At 45.9% G+C, this 18,400-nt stretch overlaps 1 protein-coding gene across 1 annotated transcript in view; it reads left to right on the top strand.

Moving 5' to 3' along the window:
• CYP27A1 (cytochrome P450 family 27 subfamily A member 1) overlaps window positions 1-14,445 on the top strand; it is a 35,412-nt gene extending 20,967 nt beyond the window's left edge. Inside the window, exons 2-9 of the mRNA XM_080798645.1 lie at window positions 8,099-8,289; window positions 11,785-11,984; window positions 12,100-12,297; window positions 12,477-12,649; window positions 13,219-13,385; window positions 13,543-13,624; window positions 13,705-13,917; window positions 14,071-14,445. Coding sequence (XP_080654771.1) covers window positions 8,099-8,289; window positions 11,785-11,984; window positions 12,100-12,297; window positions 12,477-12,649; window positions 13,219-13,385; window positions 13,543-13,624; window positions 13,705-13,917; window positions 14,071-14,190 — 1,344 coding nt within the window. The 3' untranslated portion in view covers window positions 14,191-14,445. The remainder of the gene's footprint in view (window positions 1-8,098; window positions 8,290-11,784; window positions 11,985-12,099; window positions 12,298-12,476; window positions 12,650-13,218; window positions 13,386-13,542; window positions 13,625-13,704; window positions 13,918-14,070) is intronic.
• Window positions 14,446-18,400: the final 3,955 nt, after the last annotated feature.

The raw sequence follows: 18,400 nt of genomic DNA, 5'->3' as shown, positions 1-18,400 counted from the left end.
AGCAGGGGGTGTAGGAGAGGGAGAAGCAGGCTCTGCACCAAGTAGAGAGCCCGATGTGGGACTCGATCCCAGGACCCTGGGATCATGACCAAAGCCGAAGTCAGATGCTTAACAACTGAGCCACCCACGCGCCCCATTAGGGGCTGTTTTTTTGTTCACAACAAGTTCTTGCTGAGGCTCTGGAAGCTTTGGGCAACCTGGGGCCTGAGTTCATGACCCTGAGCTCAAGACCCGAGCTGAAATCAAGGCAGTCACTTCACCCGCTGAGCCACCCACGTGCCTTTGGAGGTTTTAAATACCACCAACTTCTAGGCTTTTTGTTTTGTTTTGTTTTAGGGGACGTTCACATAATACAATTAATCCTCTGAGAGGCTCTATTAAGTGGCATTTAGTGTATTCTCAATGTTATGAAACCACTACCTCGCCCTAATGTCAAAACTTTTTCAGTTTCCCCTGAAAAACACTCTGTCCCCAGTTGATCTCGCCTCATTCCTCTCTCCTACTACCCCCTTGATAATCATTAATCTGCTTTCTGTCTCTATGGATTTGCTTATCCAGATAAGTCATATAAAAAGGACCATACAGGGGTGACTGCGTGGCTCCATTGGTTAAGTGTCTGACTCTTGATCTAAGCTCAGGTCTTGGTTGATCACAGGATCATGAGTTCAAGCCCTGCACTGGGCTCCATGCTGGTGTGGCACTTACTTGAAAAAAAAAAAAAGGATCATACAGTAAATGGCCGATTGTGTCTAACTTCTTACATTTAACACGTTTTTAAGATTCACCCAAGTTGTGGCATGTATCCTACTTTATTCCTTTTTGTGCAACATAATATTCCATTGTATGTGCAGACCACAGTTTGCTTATCCACTCATCAATTGATGACATTCGGGTTGTTTCCACCTTTCAACTATTATGAATAATGCCACTATAAACATTCATGTCCAAGTCTTTGTGTAGCATGTTTTCATCTCTCTTGGGCATATACTGAAGAGTGGAATTGCTGGATCATATGGTAATTCAATGTTTAACTTTTTGGAGACCTGCCAAATGGTTTTCCATAGCATCTGCACCATTTTTACAATTCCAGTGTACAAGGGTTTCACTTGCTCCACATCCTCACCAAAAACTCGTTATTTTCTGTTTTTTTTTTGTTTGTTTGTTGGTTTTTTTTTTGTTTGTTTGTTTTTTTGGATTAAGGCCATCCTAGTGAGTGTGAAATGGTATCTTATTGTGGCATTGATTGGTATTTCCTTAATGACCAATAGTGCTGAATGTCTTTTCATGTGCTTTTTGGCCCTTTGTATGTCTTCTTTGGAGAAATGTCAAGTCCTTTGATCATTTTAAAATCACTGTCTTCTTACTGTTGAGTTTTTTAAGACTTCTTTGTATATTCTGGATATCAAACGCTCATATCATATGATCTACAAACATTTTCACCCATTCTGTTTATTGTCTTTTCACATTCTTGATAATATCTGTCGATGTGCAAATATTTTAAATTTTTATGAAGTCCTGTTCATCTTTTTTTTCCCCCTTTTATTGCTCACACTTTTAGTGTCAAATTAAATAATCCATAGCCAAATCCAAGGTCATGAAGATTTGCCTCTATGTTTTGTTCTAAGACTTTTATAATTTTAGCTCTTATATTTAGGTTGTTGACCCACTTTAAGTTAATCTCTGTATAGGAAGTGAAGTAGGAGTCCCACTTCATTTTTTAGGACTTGGTTTTCTGGTTGTTCCAGCATCATTTGTTAAGGAAACTGTTTTTTTCTTTCTACTGAATGGTCTTGGCAAGCTTTACAAAAATCCATTCACCATAGATGTGTACTGTCAGTTCTTGTCCATTGGTGTATATGTGTATTCTTGTGCTACTACCACACTGTTTTGATTATTGTAGCTTTGTAGTAAGTTTTAAAATTAGGAAGTGTAAATCCTCCAACTTTGTTTTTCTTTTTCAATATTTTATTGGCTAGTCAGGACCTTTTGCAGTTCCATGTGAATTTTAGGATTGATTTTTTTTTTTAAAGATTTTATTTATTTATTTGTCAGAGAGAGAGAGAGAGAGAGAGCACAACTTGGGAGGGGGGGGAGCAGAAGGCAGGGGGAGAGGCAAGTGGAAGGAGAATCAGGCTCCCTGCTGACCAAGATGTGGGACTGGATCCCAGGACCCTGGGATCATGACCTGAGCCGAAGGCAGATGCTTAACTGACTGAGCCACTCAGGTGACCCAGGATTGATTTTTCCATTTCTACAGAAAGGGTCATTGGCATTTTGGTGAAGATTGAATTGCATCTGTAGACTTTGGGGAGTATGCCATCTTAACAATATTAAGTCTCCCTATCCATGAACATGGGCTATCTTTCCATTTTATTTAGTTCTTTAATTTCTTCCAGCAATGTTTTGTAGTTTTCAGTGTATAAGTGTTTCATCTCCTTGGCTAAATTTATTCCTACATATTTTATTCTTTTGGATGCTCTGTATTAGTCTTCTCTGGCTGCTATAACAAAAAAAGACAGATAATAATAAGACACCAAAACATGAGTGTCTTAAACAATATAAATTTATTTTCTCACAGTTCTGGAGGCTGGAAGTCTGAGATCAGGGTGCCAGCATGATTGGTTTCTGGTGACAGCTCTCTTTCTGGCTTGTAGACAGCCACCTTTTCCCTGTGTCCTCACATGGCCTTTCTTGGTGTCTACGTGCAGAGAGAGAGAGAGAGAGAGAGAATGCTCTCTGATGTCTCTTCTTATGAGGTCACTAATCCTATTGGATCAGGGGCTCACTCTTATTTAATCTTAATTACTTGTTTAATCTTTCTTCCTTAGAGGCCCCATCTCTAAATTCAGCCACACTGGGGGGTGGGAGCTAGGTCTTCACCATATAAACCCCCCCAAACATAAATGTTCAGTCCAGAACAGACTCAATTCTAAAGGGAATTATTTTCTTCATTTCCTTTTCAGATTACTCTTCCAGGCTTTTACAGCTAGTGACCACTCCTTTGGAGCCACTCTTACCAGTTTCCTGTGAATCTCCTTCCCCACCTCCTTTCTGTCTGTCTTTGTTTCTGTCTGCAGCCTGCATTGTCTGCAACTTCTTTTCTCCACCTGATTCACTGACAACTATTAAATACTAAGTGTCTAAAATGGGTCTAGTGATATGTCAGCCAGTACGGGAAGCAATAACAAAGTATGACATGGTTCCTACCCTTGAAGATTTTCAATCTAGTTGAGGAGACAAGACGTAACTAGGGAGCAATTTATAAGCAACTCCAGTGTGTGGCTCATGCACTAAGATGTAAACTCTCTAAGGGGAGATGGCCTGCTGTGCTCACAGTTGTATCCTCAGCCCTGAGATCAGTATAGGAGGAACAGGATATGAGCTCAATAAATGAATGTTGAGTGAATTCATCGCTCTCCCCCTTCAGAATCTCACTTGGTGGAAGCTACCCCTCCCATTCATCCTGGAAGATGATCCCTAGGGGACTGTGTTCTGCAAAGTGGCACTTGGATAGGATCTATCTGAGAACCTTGGGGCTTTCTAACTGGCTCAGGTTACAGCCTAATGGTAGGTTCACAGATACCACACACTCTTTCAGCAAGTATTCTGGTGTCTTTCTAAAATAAGTTCTTACAGAAATAGATCCTAGTTAAGTTCCACTGAGTAAACTGAGAAGAGGAATACGAAGGAAGAGGGAAGAAAGCATAGCCTGTGCAAAGGGGAGATGTCTCAGAAATCTGCAAACTCAAAGCCAGGAAGAGGTGCTGGAGGCTTTGGATTCCAGAGAAGAAGCTGGTCCCCAAGTAATGGTTATAGCTCTAATCTTTTAAAACATGACTCTCCCCCCCCACCCCCACATTCCAAGATCATGGTAGAAAATCTGAAAAACAAATTACAGTATAAAGAAGGAAGTAACCTATCTATAAACCATGACTCAGCGATAACCAGTATTTGCATTTTTATACAACTGTTGCATGTGATTGAATTTGAACGTATCACAAGGAAAAGAAACCAAACTCCAGATAAGTATTTTTTTTTCAAATGAGGTTTTGTTTCTTAAAAAGAGTCCTCTAGGGGCACCTGGGTGGCTCAGTGGGTTAAGCCTCTGCCTTCCGCTCAGGTCATGATCCCAGGGTCCTGGGATCGAGCCCCACATCGGGCTCTCTGCTCAGCAGGGAGCCTGCTTCTCCCTTCCTATCTGCCTGCCTCTCTGCCTACTTGTGATTTCTCTCTCTCTGTCAAATAAAAAATTAAATAATTTAAAAAAAAGAGTCCTCTAAAATTAAAGAATTAGAAATTAAAAATTTTAAAAATTTAAAATTTTAAATGTAAAATTTAAGTTTTAAAAATTTTTAAATTTAAGAATTAAAAATAAAAATAAAAGGTTGGGGTTATAAAACAACAACAAATAAACAAACCAACAACAACAACGATAAAAAGTTGGGGGTTATTGTGGAGGTTCTCAACCTGCATGATTTTGCCCCTCTGGGGACATTTTGGCCATGTCTGGAAATGTTTTTGATTGTCACAACTTGGAGGGCAGAGAGATACTCATGGGTAAAGGCCAAGGATACTGCTAAACATCGTACAATACACAGGACAATCCTATCTCAACCAAGAATCATCCAGCCCCAAATGTCAGTAATTCAGTGAGGACCCCTGATTTATTGTGTAGTTATGTTGGTTTTAAATAGTACCTATTTTTAAAGGCTCTAAGTTTGTTTCTGGTTAGTAAGTCACAGTCACTTTTCTCAGGGGTCGGTTTCCTCAAGTGGTGGAGAGCATGACCTCCATCTAGGTGGTCTGAGTTTGAATTCTGACTCTTTTACTTCCCAGTATTGTGACCTTGGGCAACCTCCTTGGGCCTAATTTCCCTCATCTACAAAACTGTGGTAATGTTACACCCCTTTCCTACAGCTGTAGTGAAGACAGAATTTTTTTTTAAGATTTTATTTATTTATTTGACAGAAAGAGACACAGAGATAGAGGGAACACAAGCAGGGGGAGGGAGAGAGGAAGAGGCAGTCTTCCCACTGAGCAGGGAGCCCGATACAGAGCTCCATCCCAGGATTATTACCTGAGTCTAAGGCAGACGCTTAACGACTGAGCCACGCAGGCACCCAGGACTGAATTTCTAAAATAAGTCAAGTGCTTGAAACAGTGTCTGGTTTATGCTAAGCTCCATGGAAATATTTATTTTGATTATCAATATTATTATGTCATTAGTATCTTAAATAAACCAACTGGAAATAAATTAAAATTTACATTTAGGATAATTCTCCCAAGGAATTCAGTACAGAAAAACAGACATGTAAGGACTTACAACTTTTAATTTTTAGAGACAGAGAGAGGGGTGAGTGTGCAGAGGGAGAAAGGAAAGAATCCCGAGCAGGATCCACGCCCATTGTAGATCCCACAACCTTGATCCCACAACCCTGAGATTATGACCTGAGCCGAAATCAAGAGTTGGGACTTAACCAACTGGGCCACCCAGGTGCCCCCATAAAAGTACCACTTAAAAAAATGGAACCTTGGGGCGCCTGGGTGGCTCAGTGGGTTAAAGCCTCTGCCTTCGGCTCAGGTCATGATCCCAGGGTCCTGGGATCGAGCCCCGCATCGGACTATCTGCTCTGCAGGGAGTCTGCTTCCCTTCCTCACTCTCTGCCTGCTTCTCTGCCTACTTGTGATCTCCATCTGTCAAATAAATAAATAAAATCTTTAAAAAAAAAAAAAAAGGAAGCTTTATGAGAAATAAACCAAGTGAACAAAGCTAGGGCCCACTTATAAATCTAAGGAGTATATACATGAATTGAGAGGTTTAGCAAGCCTTTCCTGCTTTCTGGAATTACCTGATGGACAGCAGGCGACTCATTTCACAAAACACTTTCTTTTTTTCCCTTTAGATTAAAAAAAAATTTGAATTCATTCTCGTAGTTCAAAACCCAAAACAATATGACAAGATATACTTTGTGCAGTCTTGCCTCCCACTGCTGTCCCCTCCACCAGCCCATAGCTAATCACTTTCATTAGTTTCTTTATAAAAGCAAATGTAAATGCTGTGTATTCTTATTTGGCCCGCCTTTCTTAGACAGAAGATACCACACTTTTCCATTTAACAGCCTGCCTTGGTTATCTGTCAGTCTTCCCACATTATAGTCTGTCTTTCCATATTACTGCACAAGGAGCTGCTCATCCTCTTTTAAGGTGACATAGTATTCTGTTATGTAGACATCCCATACTTTGTTTATAAATGTATTTGTAATTTTTATAAGTATTAGCGTAATGTTCTCAATGTCGGTTTGTGTCATTTTAGACTCCCACCAGCAATGTATGGATATGCCTGTTTTTCTCCAAGAATCACTGTAGTTTCCAGAGAGTCATCTGTTCCAAACCAGACCAGCAGTCATTACTGGGACGTAGAAGTGGGAAACAAAACTAAAAAGGTGTTGGGGGTTTGTCAAGGTTGTTTTCCTAGGAACTGACCGAATCAACTGTTAGTTCAGGGTGGATTCTGGGTAACTGAGTAATATATTGAAGGCAGTTGAGTCACGTGGGTCCTGGGAGAATCTGGTTTTCAATGTCAGTAGTAGTATCCAGGAAGATGGCTGTTTTTCTGGACCACGAGTTGGGTGAAGTTTCCTTCTATAATTTGAATGAAAGATCACTTCTCTATAATTTTAACACATCTTTTACAGAAATGCTCTGGTCTCATTTTTGTACTGGGAAGATTCTGATCCCCTTAACATCTTTTCAGTAACAGATTATGAAAGATGAAGTACTTGGGAAAACACTATATTTCATATTCTTTAAGTCTGTAGGTATAACTTAGCCAGTAAATTTAGCCTCAGTTTTTGTGGATTCTTCTTAAGTCTTACCCCCTAAAACCAAAATATATTTATTTCCCCCCTCATTTTCAGTGACTGTAAAAACATTATACTCATGTCAATTTCATAGATGCTATGGGTATCAATTGTCAAGTGCTTTAGAAATTCTAAGATAAAATATTTGAAAATTATGTTACTTAACACAGCTAATACATTTTTTTATTTAAAAAAAAATTAATGGGGCACCTGGGTGGCTCAGTCACTGAGCGTCTGCCTTCAGCTCAGGTCATGATTCCAGGGTCCTATTATCTAGCCCTGCTTTGGGCTCTTTGCTTGGCAGGAAGCCTGCTTCTCCCTCTCTCACTCCCCTTACTTGTGTTCCCCCTCTCACTGTGTCTCTCTCTGTCAAATAAATAAATAAAAATAAAAATCTCTTTAAAAAATTTTAAAAACTAAAGAAAAAAAAAAGAAATAAAAATAAAAACAATTCATACCAGAGTGCCTGGGTGGCATAGTCGGTTAAGCATCTGACTCTTGGTTTTGGCTCAGGTCATGATCTCAGGGTCCAGGGATCAAGCCCCCTCATCGAGCTCTGAGCCCAGCATGGAGTCTGCTTGAGATTCTCTCTCTCTCTTGCTCTCTCACTCTCGCTCTCTCGCTCTCTCCATCGACCCCTCCCACTTGTATTGTCCCTGTCTTTCTCTAAATAAATAAATAATTTCCTTAAAAATAAATTAAAATAAATTTTAAAATTCACACTACATAGTATACTTTCTATTTGGATCTTGGTTTTCTCATTCAGCTTCTTGTTTTTCCTGGAGTTTCTGTTTTTTTTTTCTTATTGATTATATGAGATATTTATCTTTATCTCATTGACAGCAAGCTGCATTCTATTTAAATGCTTAGGCATTCTACTATACCTCACTAAAGGGTTCAATTTTTCTAAAACCTTGGACCCCAAATATCTGTACCTCAAAACAGACCCCAATTTGCCACATATCCCATTTTTCTAAAATTTCCTTTCTCCAAGGACTTCAACTGCCCCAGTTCTGCCAGCTACTCATTGCTCTCAGTATTCTAACTCCCGTGTACCCATGTTTTTCAGTGTTCTTTGAGAACCACAGGCCATCCTAGTGTCTACCTCCTATACAATGCGCTTTTGCCCAGCCCACTTACCCTGGTGTGACTATCAGATACTCCCTGATCCCATCTCCTCTCTAGTAAATGCCTGCCTGGATAGGCCATGGTCATTCAGCTTTGGTTGAACCCCACAGGTGCTGAACAAGGCCGAGTATGGTCCAATGTGGGTAACCCGCGTAGGGCCTCAGACCCATGTGAACCTGGCCAGTGCCCCCCTCCTGGAGCAAGTGATGCGGCAAGAGGGCAAGTACCCAGTACGGAACGACATGGAACTATGGAAGGAGCACCGGGACCAGCAGGGCCTGGCCTATGGGCCCTTTACCACGTGAGCTGGGGCCTGAAGGGACTGGTACAAGGCCTCAGAGGGCCAGGCCCAAGGACAGTGGCATTGGGAAGCCAGTGGATAACGGGCAGAGTGGGCTCTCCCTGCATCCTCTGAGCCTGATACTCAGTCTAAAAAGTTGTGGTTGGGATGGCTGAAGCTCGGGGACCATTCGTTATCTTTTCCACTAGTATATTGTATAACTTTGGACAAAGGAATAATTTCACCTTCCTTGGCCTTATGTTTCTCTTATGTAAAATGGGAAGTTTGGAGTGGAATATCTCCAAGCTATCTCTAGGACATTTCAAGCTCCATTATTCCACATTATGGTTGAAAATATACCAACTTCAATCATAATAGGACATATCTGTGTATAGTTGAAAAAAACACCACCACCATACTAGTTAGGAAGGCTGAATTTAACTTTAAAAATATTTCCCAGAGGGACGCCCGGGTGGCTCAGTTGGTTGGGCGGCTGCCTTCGGCTCAGGTCATGATCCCAGCGACCTGGGATCGAGTCCCACATCGGGCTCCTTGCTAGGCAGGGAGCCTGCTTCGCCCTCTGCCTCTGCCTGCCACTCTGCCTGTGCGCTCTCTCTCTCTCTCTCTCTCTCTCTCTCTGACTAATAAATAAAATCTTAAAAAAAAAAATATAAAAATATTTCCCAGATTATGTATTGTAGGTTTGTTGTTGGATGTAACTTTCCCAGATGCTCTCCATACACAGAGACAGATGTAAGTTTCAGCCTTGAAGTTACACCCAGAAGAGTTAAGGGTATTTTGGCAGTGACAAATTCAAAGATGGGCTGAATATGCCATATACGCATATGCCAGTTGAGATAAACCATTGAGAATCATTGGTGATGAACCATTCCCAGTGCCACAGGTTGTAACTGGGTATATACAGGGCTTTTTAGAAATTGTTTTTTATTTTAATTCCAATATAGTTAACATCCAGGGTTCTATTCATTTCAGATGTACCCTATAGTGATTGAACAATTCTGATTCTACTCAGTGCTCATCAGCATAAGTGTACTCTCTAATCCCCATCACCTCTTTCACCCTAGTACAGGTTTCTTTTTGCTGTAATATGTAAACAGAGCTTCAGAAATAATGAAAGACTTTTATTTTCCCTAGTTGCTTGACATCTCGTGCTTTTTTCACTTCTTAAGGGATTAAATTCGGTCCTGGCTGTGGTTGCAGTAGCCGCACCAGTGATAATAGCTAAGCAGGTGTTTAGAACATGCCTGGTATCAGGCTAGTCTCTTTACATGTATTATTTCATTTTATTCTCACCAGCCCAAGACAGTGTGATTATCTCCATTTACAGATGGAGAAACTGAAGCCTAGAGAGGTTTTTGCATCACTTGCCACTAGTGAGGGTGGAATCGATCTCTCTGATTCTGGAATTTAAGAACTTAATGCCTTGATACTTTTGGAAAGGAAGCAAACCAGTTGGTGGGTGCATTTCATCTGTCTTTGATGCCTGGATGTTCATTCTCCCATCGCATGTTTGTTTCTTTTTTGCGGTTCCTTCACAAGTGGACAGTTTCAGAACTGCAACAGTTGACGAGCCCTTTATTCAAAGTTATGGAAAGAGAATCGAATGTCTGTCCTTCCAGAGCTCTTTAACTTGATGTCCGGCCTTGAGGGAAGGACTTGGGTCTTAGGTTTTCACCAGGTCAAGTCTTCACTAGAGTTGATGGCTCGGGATTTAGAATTGGAGCTGGACGTTACGCATACCCCTATTTATCTATTTATAGTTTTTCACTCTACGGCCAGTTTCCTAATTATATTATACCATTTATATGTATTTTAAAGTTATTTTGCTAACCAATGAGAAGTTCTTTTTGTTTTAAAATGTATATGTGTGTGTGTGTGTGTGTGTGTGTGTATACACACACATTTTTTAAAAATCTCATTTTATGAAACATTGTTCTCCCAGGAAATATTTTAACAACCACTGAAATCTTCTCATTTAGATTCTGCAAATCTGATTGCTACTATTGGGAGAATTATTTTACTCTTGGAGAAGCACCCACACCCTAAAGTTCCAGTAAATGAGTCTATTCTGGTTTTCATTTCTTTTTCAGCAGCATTTCAGTTGACCTTTCTGCAACTTTTCCCAACATAATAAAGAAAGCTCCTGGGGTTTGAGGTTCATTTAAATAAATAGTTTTCCAAATTAGAAAAAACCACAATTCTTGCTGTAAGCCTTTTTAAATATCTTTCTTTTCTTTTTTTAAAAGATTTTATTTATTTATTCAACAGAAAGAAAGAGGGAGAGAGAGCAGAAGCAGGGGGAACAGCAGGCAGAGAAGGAGGCTCCCCACTGAGCAGAGAGCCCGGTGTGGGGCTCAAACCCAGGACCCTGGGATCATGACCTGAGCTGAAGGCAGATGCTGAACCCACTGAGCCACCCAGGCGCCCCTAATATCTCTCTTTTTGAAATACCTTATTGGTTTTTTACAATTCAAAAGTAGTGCTTATTGTAAAAAGGCCAATAATAAAACATTGTCTTCCTATCGCCCACTCCCATCCCATCCTTCTAAGTAGTCCTGACAGTTTGGTGGGTATTCTCCCCTACTTTATGTGGAAACATGCAAATATACATATGGATCTATAGGGTTTCTTTTCTTCCTCCTAAAATTGGGCCATATTGTATTTACCATTCTGCATCAAGCTTTTAAAAAATTGCCCCATGCCCAGCTTGCTTAGGAAAGGTAGTAGGTTTGGGGGACAGCTGTGGGTGGAGACAGCCCCTAGACCTGAAGCCCCCCTGTGGGAGGCAGGTTCCCACCCTGATGAGCATCCCTGTCTAATCAGGGTGGGGACCCAACCCCCTACTGGATGACTGTAGCAAGAAGACCTGGGGCATCACCCAGGTGGGTCTTTCTGTCCCTTTGGCTCACTGAGCCAAGCAGAGCGTGAAGATCCAGAATCTGAGCTTCCCAGGAACCCTAATTTGCTCCTGCTTTATTCCTCATCCTCCACGTAGAAGGATTGGAACCATTGTACTTCTTCCTTAATTTCACATACAGAAGATTCTGGAATTATATCATCCTAAGATAATCACAGTCAACATTCATTAAGCACTCACCATGTGCCAGGCTCTGATCGAAGCCCTGTAATTGTCCGAACAACCCTACTAAGATAGGCACGTTTATTATTTCCATTTTACTGAAGGGGAAACTGAGGCACAGAAGTCACCTGCCTAAGGTCACTCAGCCAGTAGTCATCAGACCTGTATTCATCATTTGGCCCCGGGTAGTCTGACTCCAGATGCCCACCTTGACTACTTCCTCGATGCTGTAGTGAGACTCCGAAGTTTTGTGATTTGAAGATTCTGGTCTTTGAAGTTCTGTGATTCTATAATTCTAAATCGAGGAGCCAGAGGTTTTCCTAGACTCTGTTGGGGTCACAGGGCAGGGGGGAGACGCCCCTGAATCCAACCTCCATCAGCTACTCACAAGTGTGCTCTTCTTCCATTCCCCACAGGGAAGGGCATCACTGGTACCAGCTGCGCCACGCTCTGAACCAGCGGATGCTGAAGCCCAGTGAGGCTGCACTCTACGCTGGTGTCGTGAATGAGGTGATCGACGACTTCATGGCCCACCTGAACCGGCTGTTGGCCGAGAGTGCCTCGGGTGACCAGGTGTCTGACATGGCTCACCATTTCTACTACTTTGCTTTGGAAGGTACCCATGTTGGGAGAGGGTCCTGGGAGGAGGAGGAGACAGGGATCAGGGGCGGGGCCGCCGGCTTCCGGGCGCCATGACACCGCCTCCCTTCACATCCTTTGTGCACCGCCAGCTATTTGCTACATCCTGTTTGAGAAACGTATTGGCTGCCTGGAGCACCCCATTCCCCAGGACACGGTGGCTTTCGTCAGATCTGTCGGGCTCATGTTCCGGAACTCAGTCTATGTCACCTTCCTCCCCAAGTGGACCCGTTCCCTGTTCCCTTTCTGGAAGCGCTATCTGGATGGCTGGAACACCATCTTCTCTTTTGGTAAGGAGGCCTGGGAAGGAAGTGGCAGGTGTAGGGGTAAGGGTGAGGGGGAGGGGAGTGGGTTCCAAGGTCTGTGCCAGGACGTTCTGCCTCCAGCTACCAGCTGTCAGAGTGGCTCTTGGGCCCTGGAGCTCATGACTGTTGACCTTGACCGCCTTTGTTCTCCACTGTCCCTGCAGGGAAGAAGCTGATTGATGAGAAACTCAAGGAGATAGAGACCCAGCTGCAGACAAGGGGGCCAGATGAGGTCCATATATCTGGCTACCTGCACTTCCTGCTGACCAAAGGACAGCTCAGTACTCATGACGCCATGGGCAGCCTGCCTGAGCTGCTCCTGGCTGGCGTAGACACGGTGCGTGAGGGGGGCCAGCGAGGAGACCAGGGGCTCCCAGCTCCTATCCTGAACCAATTCCCCATTACCCTCACCTGAGCCTGACCTTCGTCCCTCCAGGTACCTGCTTCTCTTTCTGTATGCTAGATATACAGCTAGATGGAAAACAGTGGGGAGGTCATTCAACCTGGCGGAGGTGGGCAGGGAACGGTCCTTTTGTAAGAGGGACCCCATCCCCTCCTGGAGCCTCTCTTGGCCACCTAGAAGTTTCGTCTCACATCTATTTAAGGTGTAACTTAAGTGGAGAGCTCGACCACAAGCATCTCCTTGGTCTCTGCTTTCCTTTTGTCGCATGGGGTCGCTGTCTGTTCCAAACTCCTTGTTAGATCTTGATTCTCTGTCTCATGGGTCCTCACGTGCTGTGGAGTCACGCTCAGCAGGGAGCATCCTCATGAGCCCCTGTGTCTATTTCCACCATGCTTCTGGCAAATTCATTTTACGGTGCATGCCCACTCAGCCTCCTACTACCCTTCTCTCTAGCCTTTTGCCTAGAAATCCCTCCTCACTTCCTCTCTCCCTCTGCTTTCCAGACATCCAACACGATGACGTGGGCTCTGTACCATCTTTCAAAGAACCCAGAGATCCAGGCCGCATTGCATAAGGAAGTGGTGGGCGTGGTGCCAGCTGGACAGGTGCCCCAGCCCAAGGACTTCGCCCACATGCCCCTTCTGAAAGCTGTGCTTAAGGAGACCCTGCGGTAGGCGGTGGTTGCTGGGAGTGCAGGGTCTGCGTGAAGGAGGACTCAGGGACAGGAGTCGGGAGCGGGGGCTGGGGGCTGAAGCTAGGGCCAGGGGCAAGGTGAAAAGAAGGACTTGGGGGACCAGAGGCAAACGTGCACCTTCTTTTCCCTGCAGCCTCTACCCTGTGGTCCCCATGAACTCCCGGGTCATCACAGAAAAGGAAATTGAAGTCAATGGCTTCCTCTTCCCCAAGAATGTGAGTGGAGCTGAAGAACTGGGATTCCGAGGGCCACCCTGGAGCCCTAAGCTGACGTGCTGCCCGTTCTTGCCCTGCAGACCCAGTTTGTGTTCTGTCACTACGTGGTGTCCCGGGACCCTGACATCTTCCCTGAGCCGGAGAGCTTCCAGCCTTACCGCTGGCTGAGGAAAAGCCAGCCTGCTGCCCTTGGAGTCCAACATCCGTTTGGCTCTGTGCCCTTTGGCTATGGGGTCCGGGCCTGCCTGGGCCGCAGGATTGCAGAGCTGGAGATGCAGCTGCTGCTGTCAAGGGTGAGTGGGGAGAGGCTGGAAGGCCATGTGGGGCCAGGGAGGGCTGGTGGAGACCAGGGGGAGGAGTGGAAGGTTGGCACAGGGAGGGAGCAGGGAAGGGAGGGGAGCGGCTAGAGATCGCAGATTCTAATGCCCAGGCATGTTCCCTCCCAGCTGATCCAGCAGTACGAGGTGGTCCTGGCCCCCGAGACGGGGGAGGTGAGGAGCATGGCGCGCATTGTTCTGGTTCCCAATAAGAAGGTGAGCCTGCGCTTCCGGCAGAGACAGTGCTGAGCTGGGAGCAGCCCCCTTCTCGCTCCCTGGCGCACTTATTCCTAGCCACGGCTGTGTCTCAGACCAGAAGGTGGAGAAGGTGGAGAAGGTGGTTGCCAGGCACCAGAGGTCGAAGGAACTCAGTGTACTTTCTGTAGGACCCTGAGCTTTTGCCACTTTTATCAATGTCTCTCTCTCCGATAAAGAGCCACCCCAGTGTCACATTGCTCTCTCTGGAGAAAATATAGAATAAAGGGACTTTTATTGGTAATTGGAGACCTTTGTCATTCTTCTTGATGACCCAGTGTCTGAGCCTCTTGCTGTGTTGGGGGAACAGCCTCTCCCCACTTAGGGATCTTGTGGGAGGCAGAGCCCTCTCCCTCCACAGACAGTGAGAACATCGGTGCTTTCCTGCACCTCGTGGAGAGGGCTTTGCTTCACCTGGTTGCTGGCTGAAGCCCAGCCTGAGCAGGACTTGCAGAGCAGTCCTCCGGGCCCCAAGAGGGGCACCGTCTTTCGAACAGAAAGTGCTCGGACAGAGGTAGCGAAGTGCTGCAGAAATGGTTGGAGGCATTCTGGGCCGGGTCTCCAGGGGTGGCTCCCCAGGGGGCGCCGATCAGCCTGGGAAGCACCCCGTTGGCCTCCCTCAGAAGCATGAGTGTGGGGACTCTCTCGCCACAGCTGCTGGTCCCAGCGCGTCTCCATGTCTCTAGGCAGTGCTGCCGGTGGGTGAGAAAACGTCCTCCCTGCCCCGACTCCTGGCCTGTGACTCCCCTCCCCCACGGCAATCGCGACAGCGACAGAGGGAGGAACAGGAGCAGCAGAAGCATGGCCTCTGTCCTGCGCCCACCTTCCACACATTTCCCATGCAACCCAAAGGTGGAAGCCAGGGGCCGCTGTGGAACCTGAGCTGCAAGGCAGTCTGGGGATTGTAGTTTTTAGCTCTCCAACCTCTTCAATACAGGAAGCCAACCAGAAGGAAAGCGGAGTGGTGAAGAGTGTACCCCAGGTTTGAGGAGGGCAAGGAGTCCCGGCGTCACAGAGTCCCAGCCCCAGGGGTAAATTTCTGCTGGGTCGTAGAAAACTAAAGTCAGGGGCACCTGGGTGGCTTAGAGGGTTAAGCCTCTGCCTTCGGCTCGGGTCATGATCTCAGGGTCCTGGGATCGAGCCCCGCATTGGGCTCTTACCTCAGCGGGGAGCCTGCTTCCCCCTCTCTCTCTGCCTGCCTCTCTGCCTACTTGTAATCTCTGTCAGTCAAATAAATAAATAAAATCTTAAAAAAAAAAAGAAGAGAATGTGCTTTAAAGAGAAAGAAATTATCATAAAGAAAAAAATTTAAGAAAACTAAAGTCAAATTTCTTATGTTGGTGAGATTAAAAATTATATATACATATAATTTTTAATATATATATTTTATTATTTTAATATATATTTAATATATATATTTTATATATATATGTCATTGTCCTTATTAAAATCCTTCAGTGGCTTCTCTCATCCCTAAAGCAAAGTCCTTACTCCAGCTCAGAAAACTCTAACACCCTGCCCAGACGCCCCTTCCACAGTCTAACCCCAATTCCTTGTATTGCCCTGAGCACATTCCGCTCTTTCTGGCCTCAATACTTGGTTCTTCATGTCCCCTCTCCTTGGAACACTCTCTTCACCGGTGATGCCATCCCAGAGAACGGGCTCTTCCTTAGGGCTCAAATGTCACTGCCTTTGAATAAGCCTCCCCTGACCTCGCTGGGGGAGCAAAAGCACTTCCTTTGTGCTCCCCGCCCCCCCCCCCGCAAGATGTGACAGAACTGAGCGCTCAGCCTGTTCACCTTGTCGGCAACCCAACTGTCTCCCCAGCCACCTGTGTACCCCCTGGAGGGCACAAACCACGCTCCTTTAAGTTTGGATCCCAGTGGCCAACTCTGTGTCTGGCACCTGGGAGGCAGTTAATCAACGTTTGTCGGATGAGAAGAGGCTGGAGGAGTAGGCAGGGGAAGGAAGAAGAGGGGACGACGCAGAGCTTTTCCTACTGACTATGGGGAAGAAATCACGAGAGAATTGGGAGGAATTCCTGATGATAAGGGCATAGCTCTTGACACTCCCGCCCGCCACACCTGTGCCAGGATTCAGCTGGGAGAGCGCCTTATACATGCAGAGCGTGGGGGCCTGGCTCAGAGGGGGGCAGGGATTTCTACCAACCAGAGCCACTTCTGCCTTCCCGGTGGGCTGTTCTTTCCGACCACCAGACCACCAGGGGTCTGCTGTCTCAGGGAGTGCCCACCTAAGTCACAGACTCAGGTCATGATCCCAGGATCCTGGGATGGAGCCCTGCATCAGGCTCCCTGCTCAGCGGAGAGCCTGCTTCTCCCCTGCCTGCTGCTCCCTCTACTTGTACTTGCCCTCCACCTCTGTGTGTGTGTCAAAGAAATAAGTAAAATCTTTAAAAAAAAAAAAAAAGAAAGAAAGAAAAGAAATCAGCTTGTCCTTTTGAAAAACATTTAGGCAGCACTCCCAGGAGTAAAAATAAATCGAGTACTTGATGTTTTCTGGCTGTCTACCTGCTCCTGATCTTAGATGTTTTAGCTCTGGATGTGGTTTGACTTGTTAATATTAGTTCGGTTCCAGCTCCTTATTTCTGATTCCAGTTTTAGGATGCATGTCAAATAAAAATTCTGACAACTGCCATCACGGGATGGGTATACAGGACATCGTACTGAATTCTTCTGTATTTGTGGATGTTTGGAAGACCAGCAAGATTGCCAGCAAATCGTGTCTCTCCTACGCTGTGTTCCTGCCCTTAGCCAGCTCTTCTTGTGGATCTTAGTCCTGACAAACAATACAGATGCAATAACGTGATGAATGATTTTCCTAATTATGGAAACGAGGCATCCTTATCTCTCAGCAAGCCATTGTGCTCATCACGTGTTACGCATCATAAATCTCTACTGTCTACAGAAAATAAATACAGTTGCCCAGGTCCCACCCCCAAGTCAGGATATTAGCATCTATAGGCATGGGCCCTGGAATTTCCATCTTTTTTTTTTTTAATTTTTTTTTTTAAGATTTTGTTTATTTATTCGACAGAGATCACAAGTAGGCAGAGTAGCAGGCAGGGAGAGAGGGGGAAGCAGGCTCCCCGCTGAGCAGAGAGCCCGATTCGGGGCTTGATCCCAGGACCCTGAGATCATGACCTGAGCCGAAGGCAGAAGCTTAACCCTCTGAGCCACCCAGGTGCCCCTGGAATTTCCATCTTATAAAGCTCCCCCACCTGCCCCCTGCTCCGGGGGTGGGGGGGGGGATCCCGGTACACTGCCAGGGTTGACATGGCAGTGGAGATGATGTGAGAGAAGAGAGGGAGTGGGCTGAGAACCCGAGGGGAGTCCAGCCTGGAGGCCCCGGAAACTTGGAGGCGCTTGGGAGGTTGGGGCAGGAGTCAGGGGGTTGGAGTCAATGATGCCTGAAGAGTGTGGCCAGCCCCAGGCTCAGAGGTATGAACAGCGGGTCAAGCAGGGTGGGTTTCACACTTGTATTCAGGACTAGTCCCTGTGGCAACCCTTAGACTCTGTTCTAGAAACCACGGTGCTGGAGACTATCAGGAACTGAGGGCTGGCTGTGATCCGAGAAGGAAGGCTAAAGCAGGGGCCTGGCGGGGCTGGCATGGTCCCTCACAGAAGGGCCCAGGGGGGAACGGCTGGGTCCTCAGCACGGTGGAGGCTGGAGACCTATCTACTCTCAGGAGCAGCAGGAAGGGGAAGGAGTGACTTCCTCAGGATGCCCTTTCTGTTGGCACCATGACTCCTGAAGGTCTGCTTATGGGGTGCCATCCTGGGCCAACCGCTCAGAGACTGACCCGCTATACTTACCCTCCAGTCAGCTGCAGCTGGAGGCAGCCTGCCCCAGGCTCTCTGAGGACACTGTCCCTTGACACAGGCCCAGAGAAGCACCCCCATCCCATCAGCCCGCTTGAGCCCAAGGCCCGGGGCTTTCCCAGGGAGGGCCAGAGCAGAGCTGGCACTGACCCATGGGTTATGGCAAAATTGGAAACAGAGGCTGGGCGTCTATGAAAAAAGGCCTTCATTTGCTGTCCGGCTCATCAGGCACAAATGTCTCCACTCTTGCTCTGTGAGGGGAATGAGATGGGATCGTATTTTAGGAATATAAGCCTATCCTCTCCCCACTGGAAGGCAGACCTACAGTGTCCATTGCCACAGGGGAGGGATGAAACAACAGAAAC

This window comes from Martes martes, assembly GCF_963455335.1.
Source record: "Martes martes genome assembly, chromosome: 3".
Taxonomy (NCBI): Eukaryota; Metazoa; Chordata; class Mammalia; order Carnivora; family Mustelidae; genus Martes; species Martes martes.
This window is presented reverse-complemented; position numbering and strand designations above follow the sequence as displayed.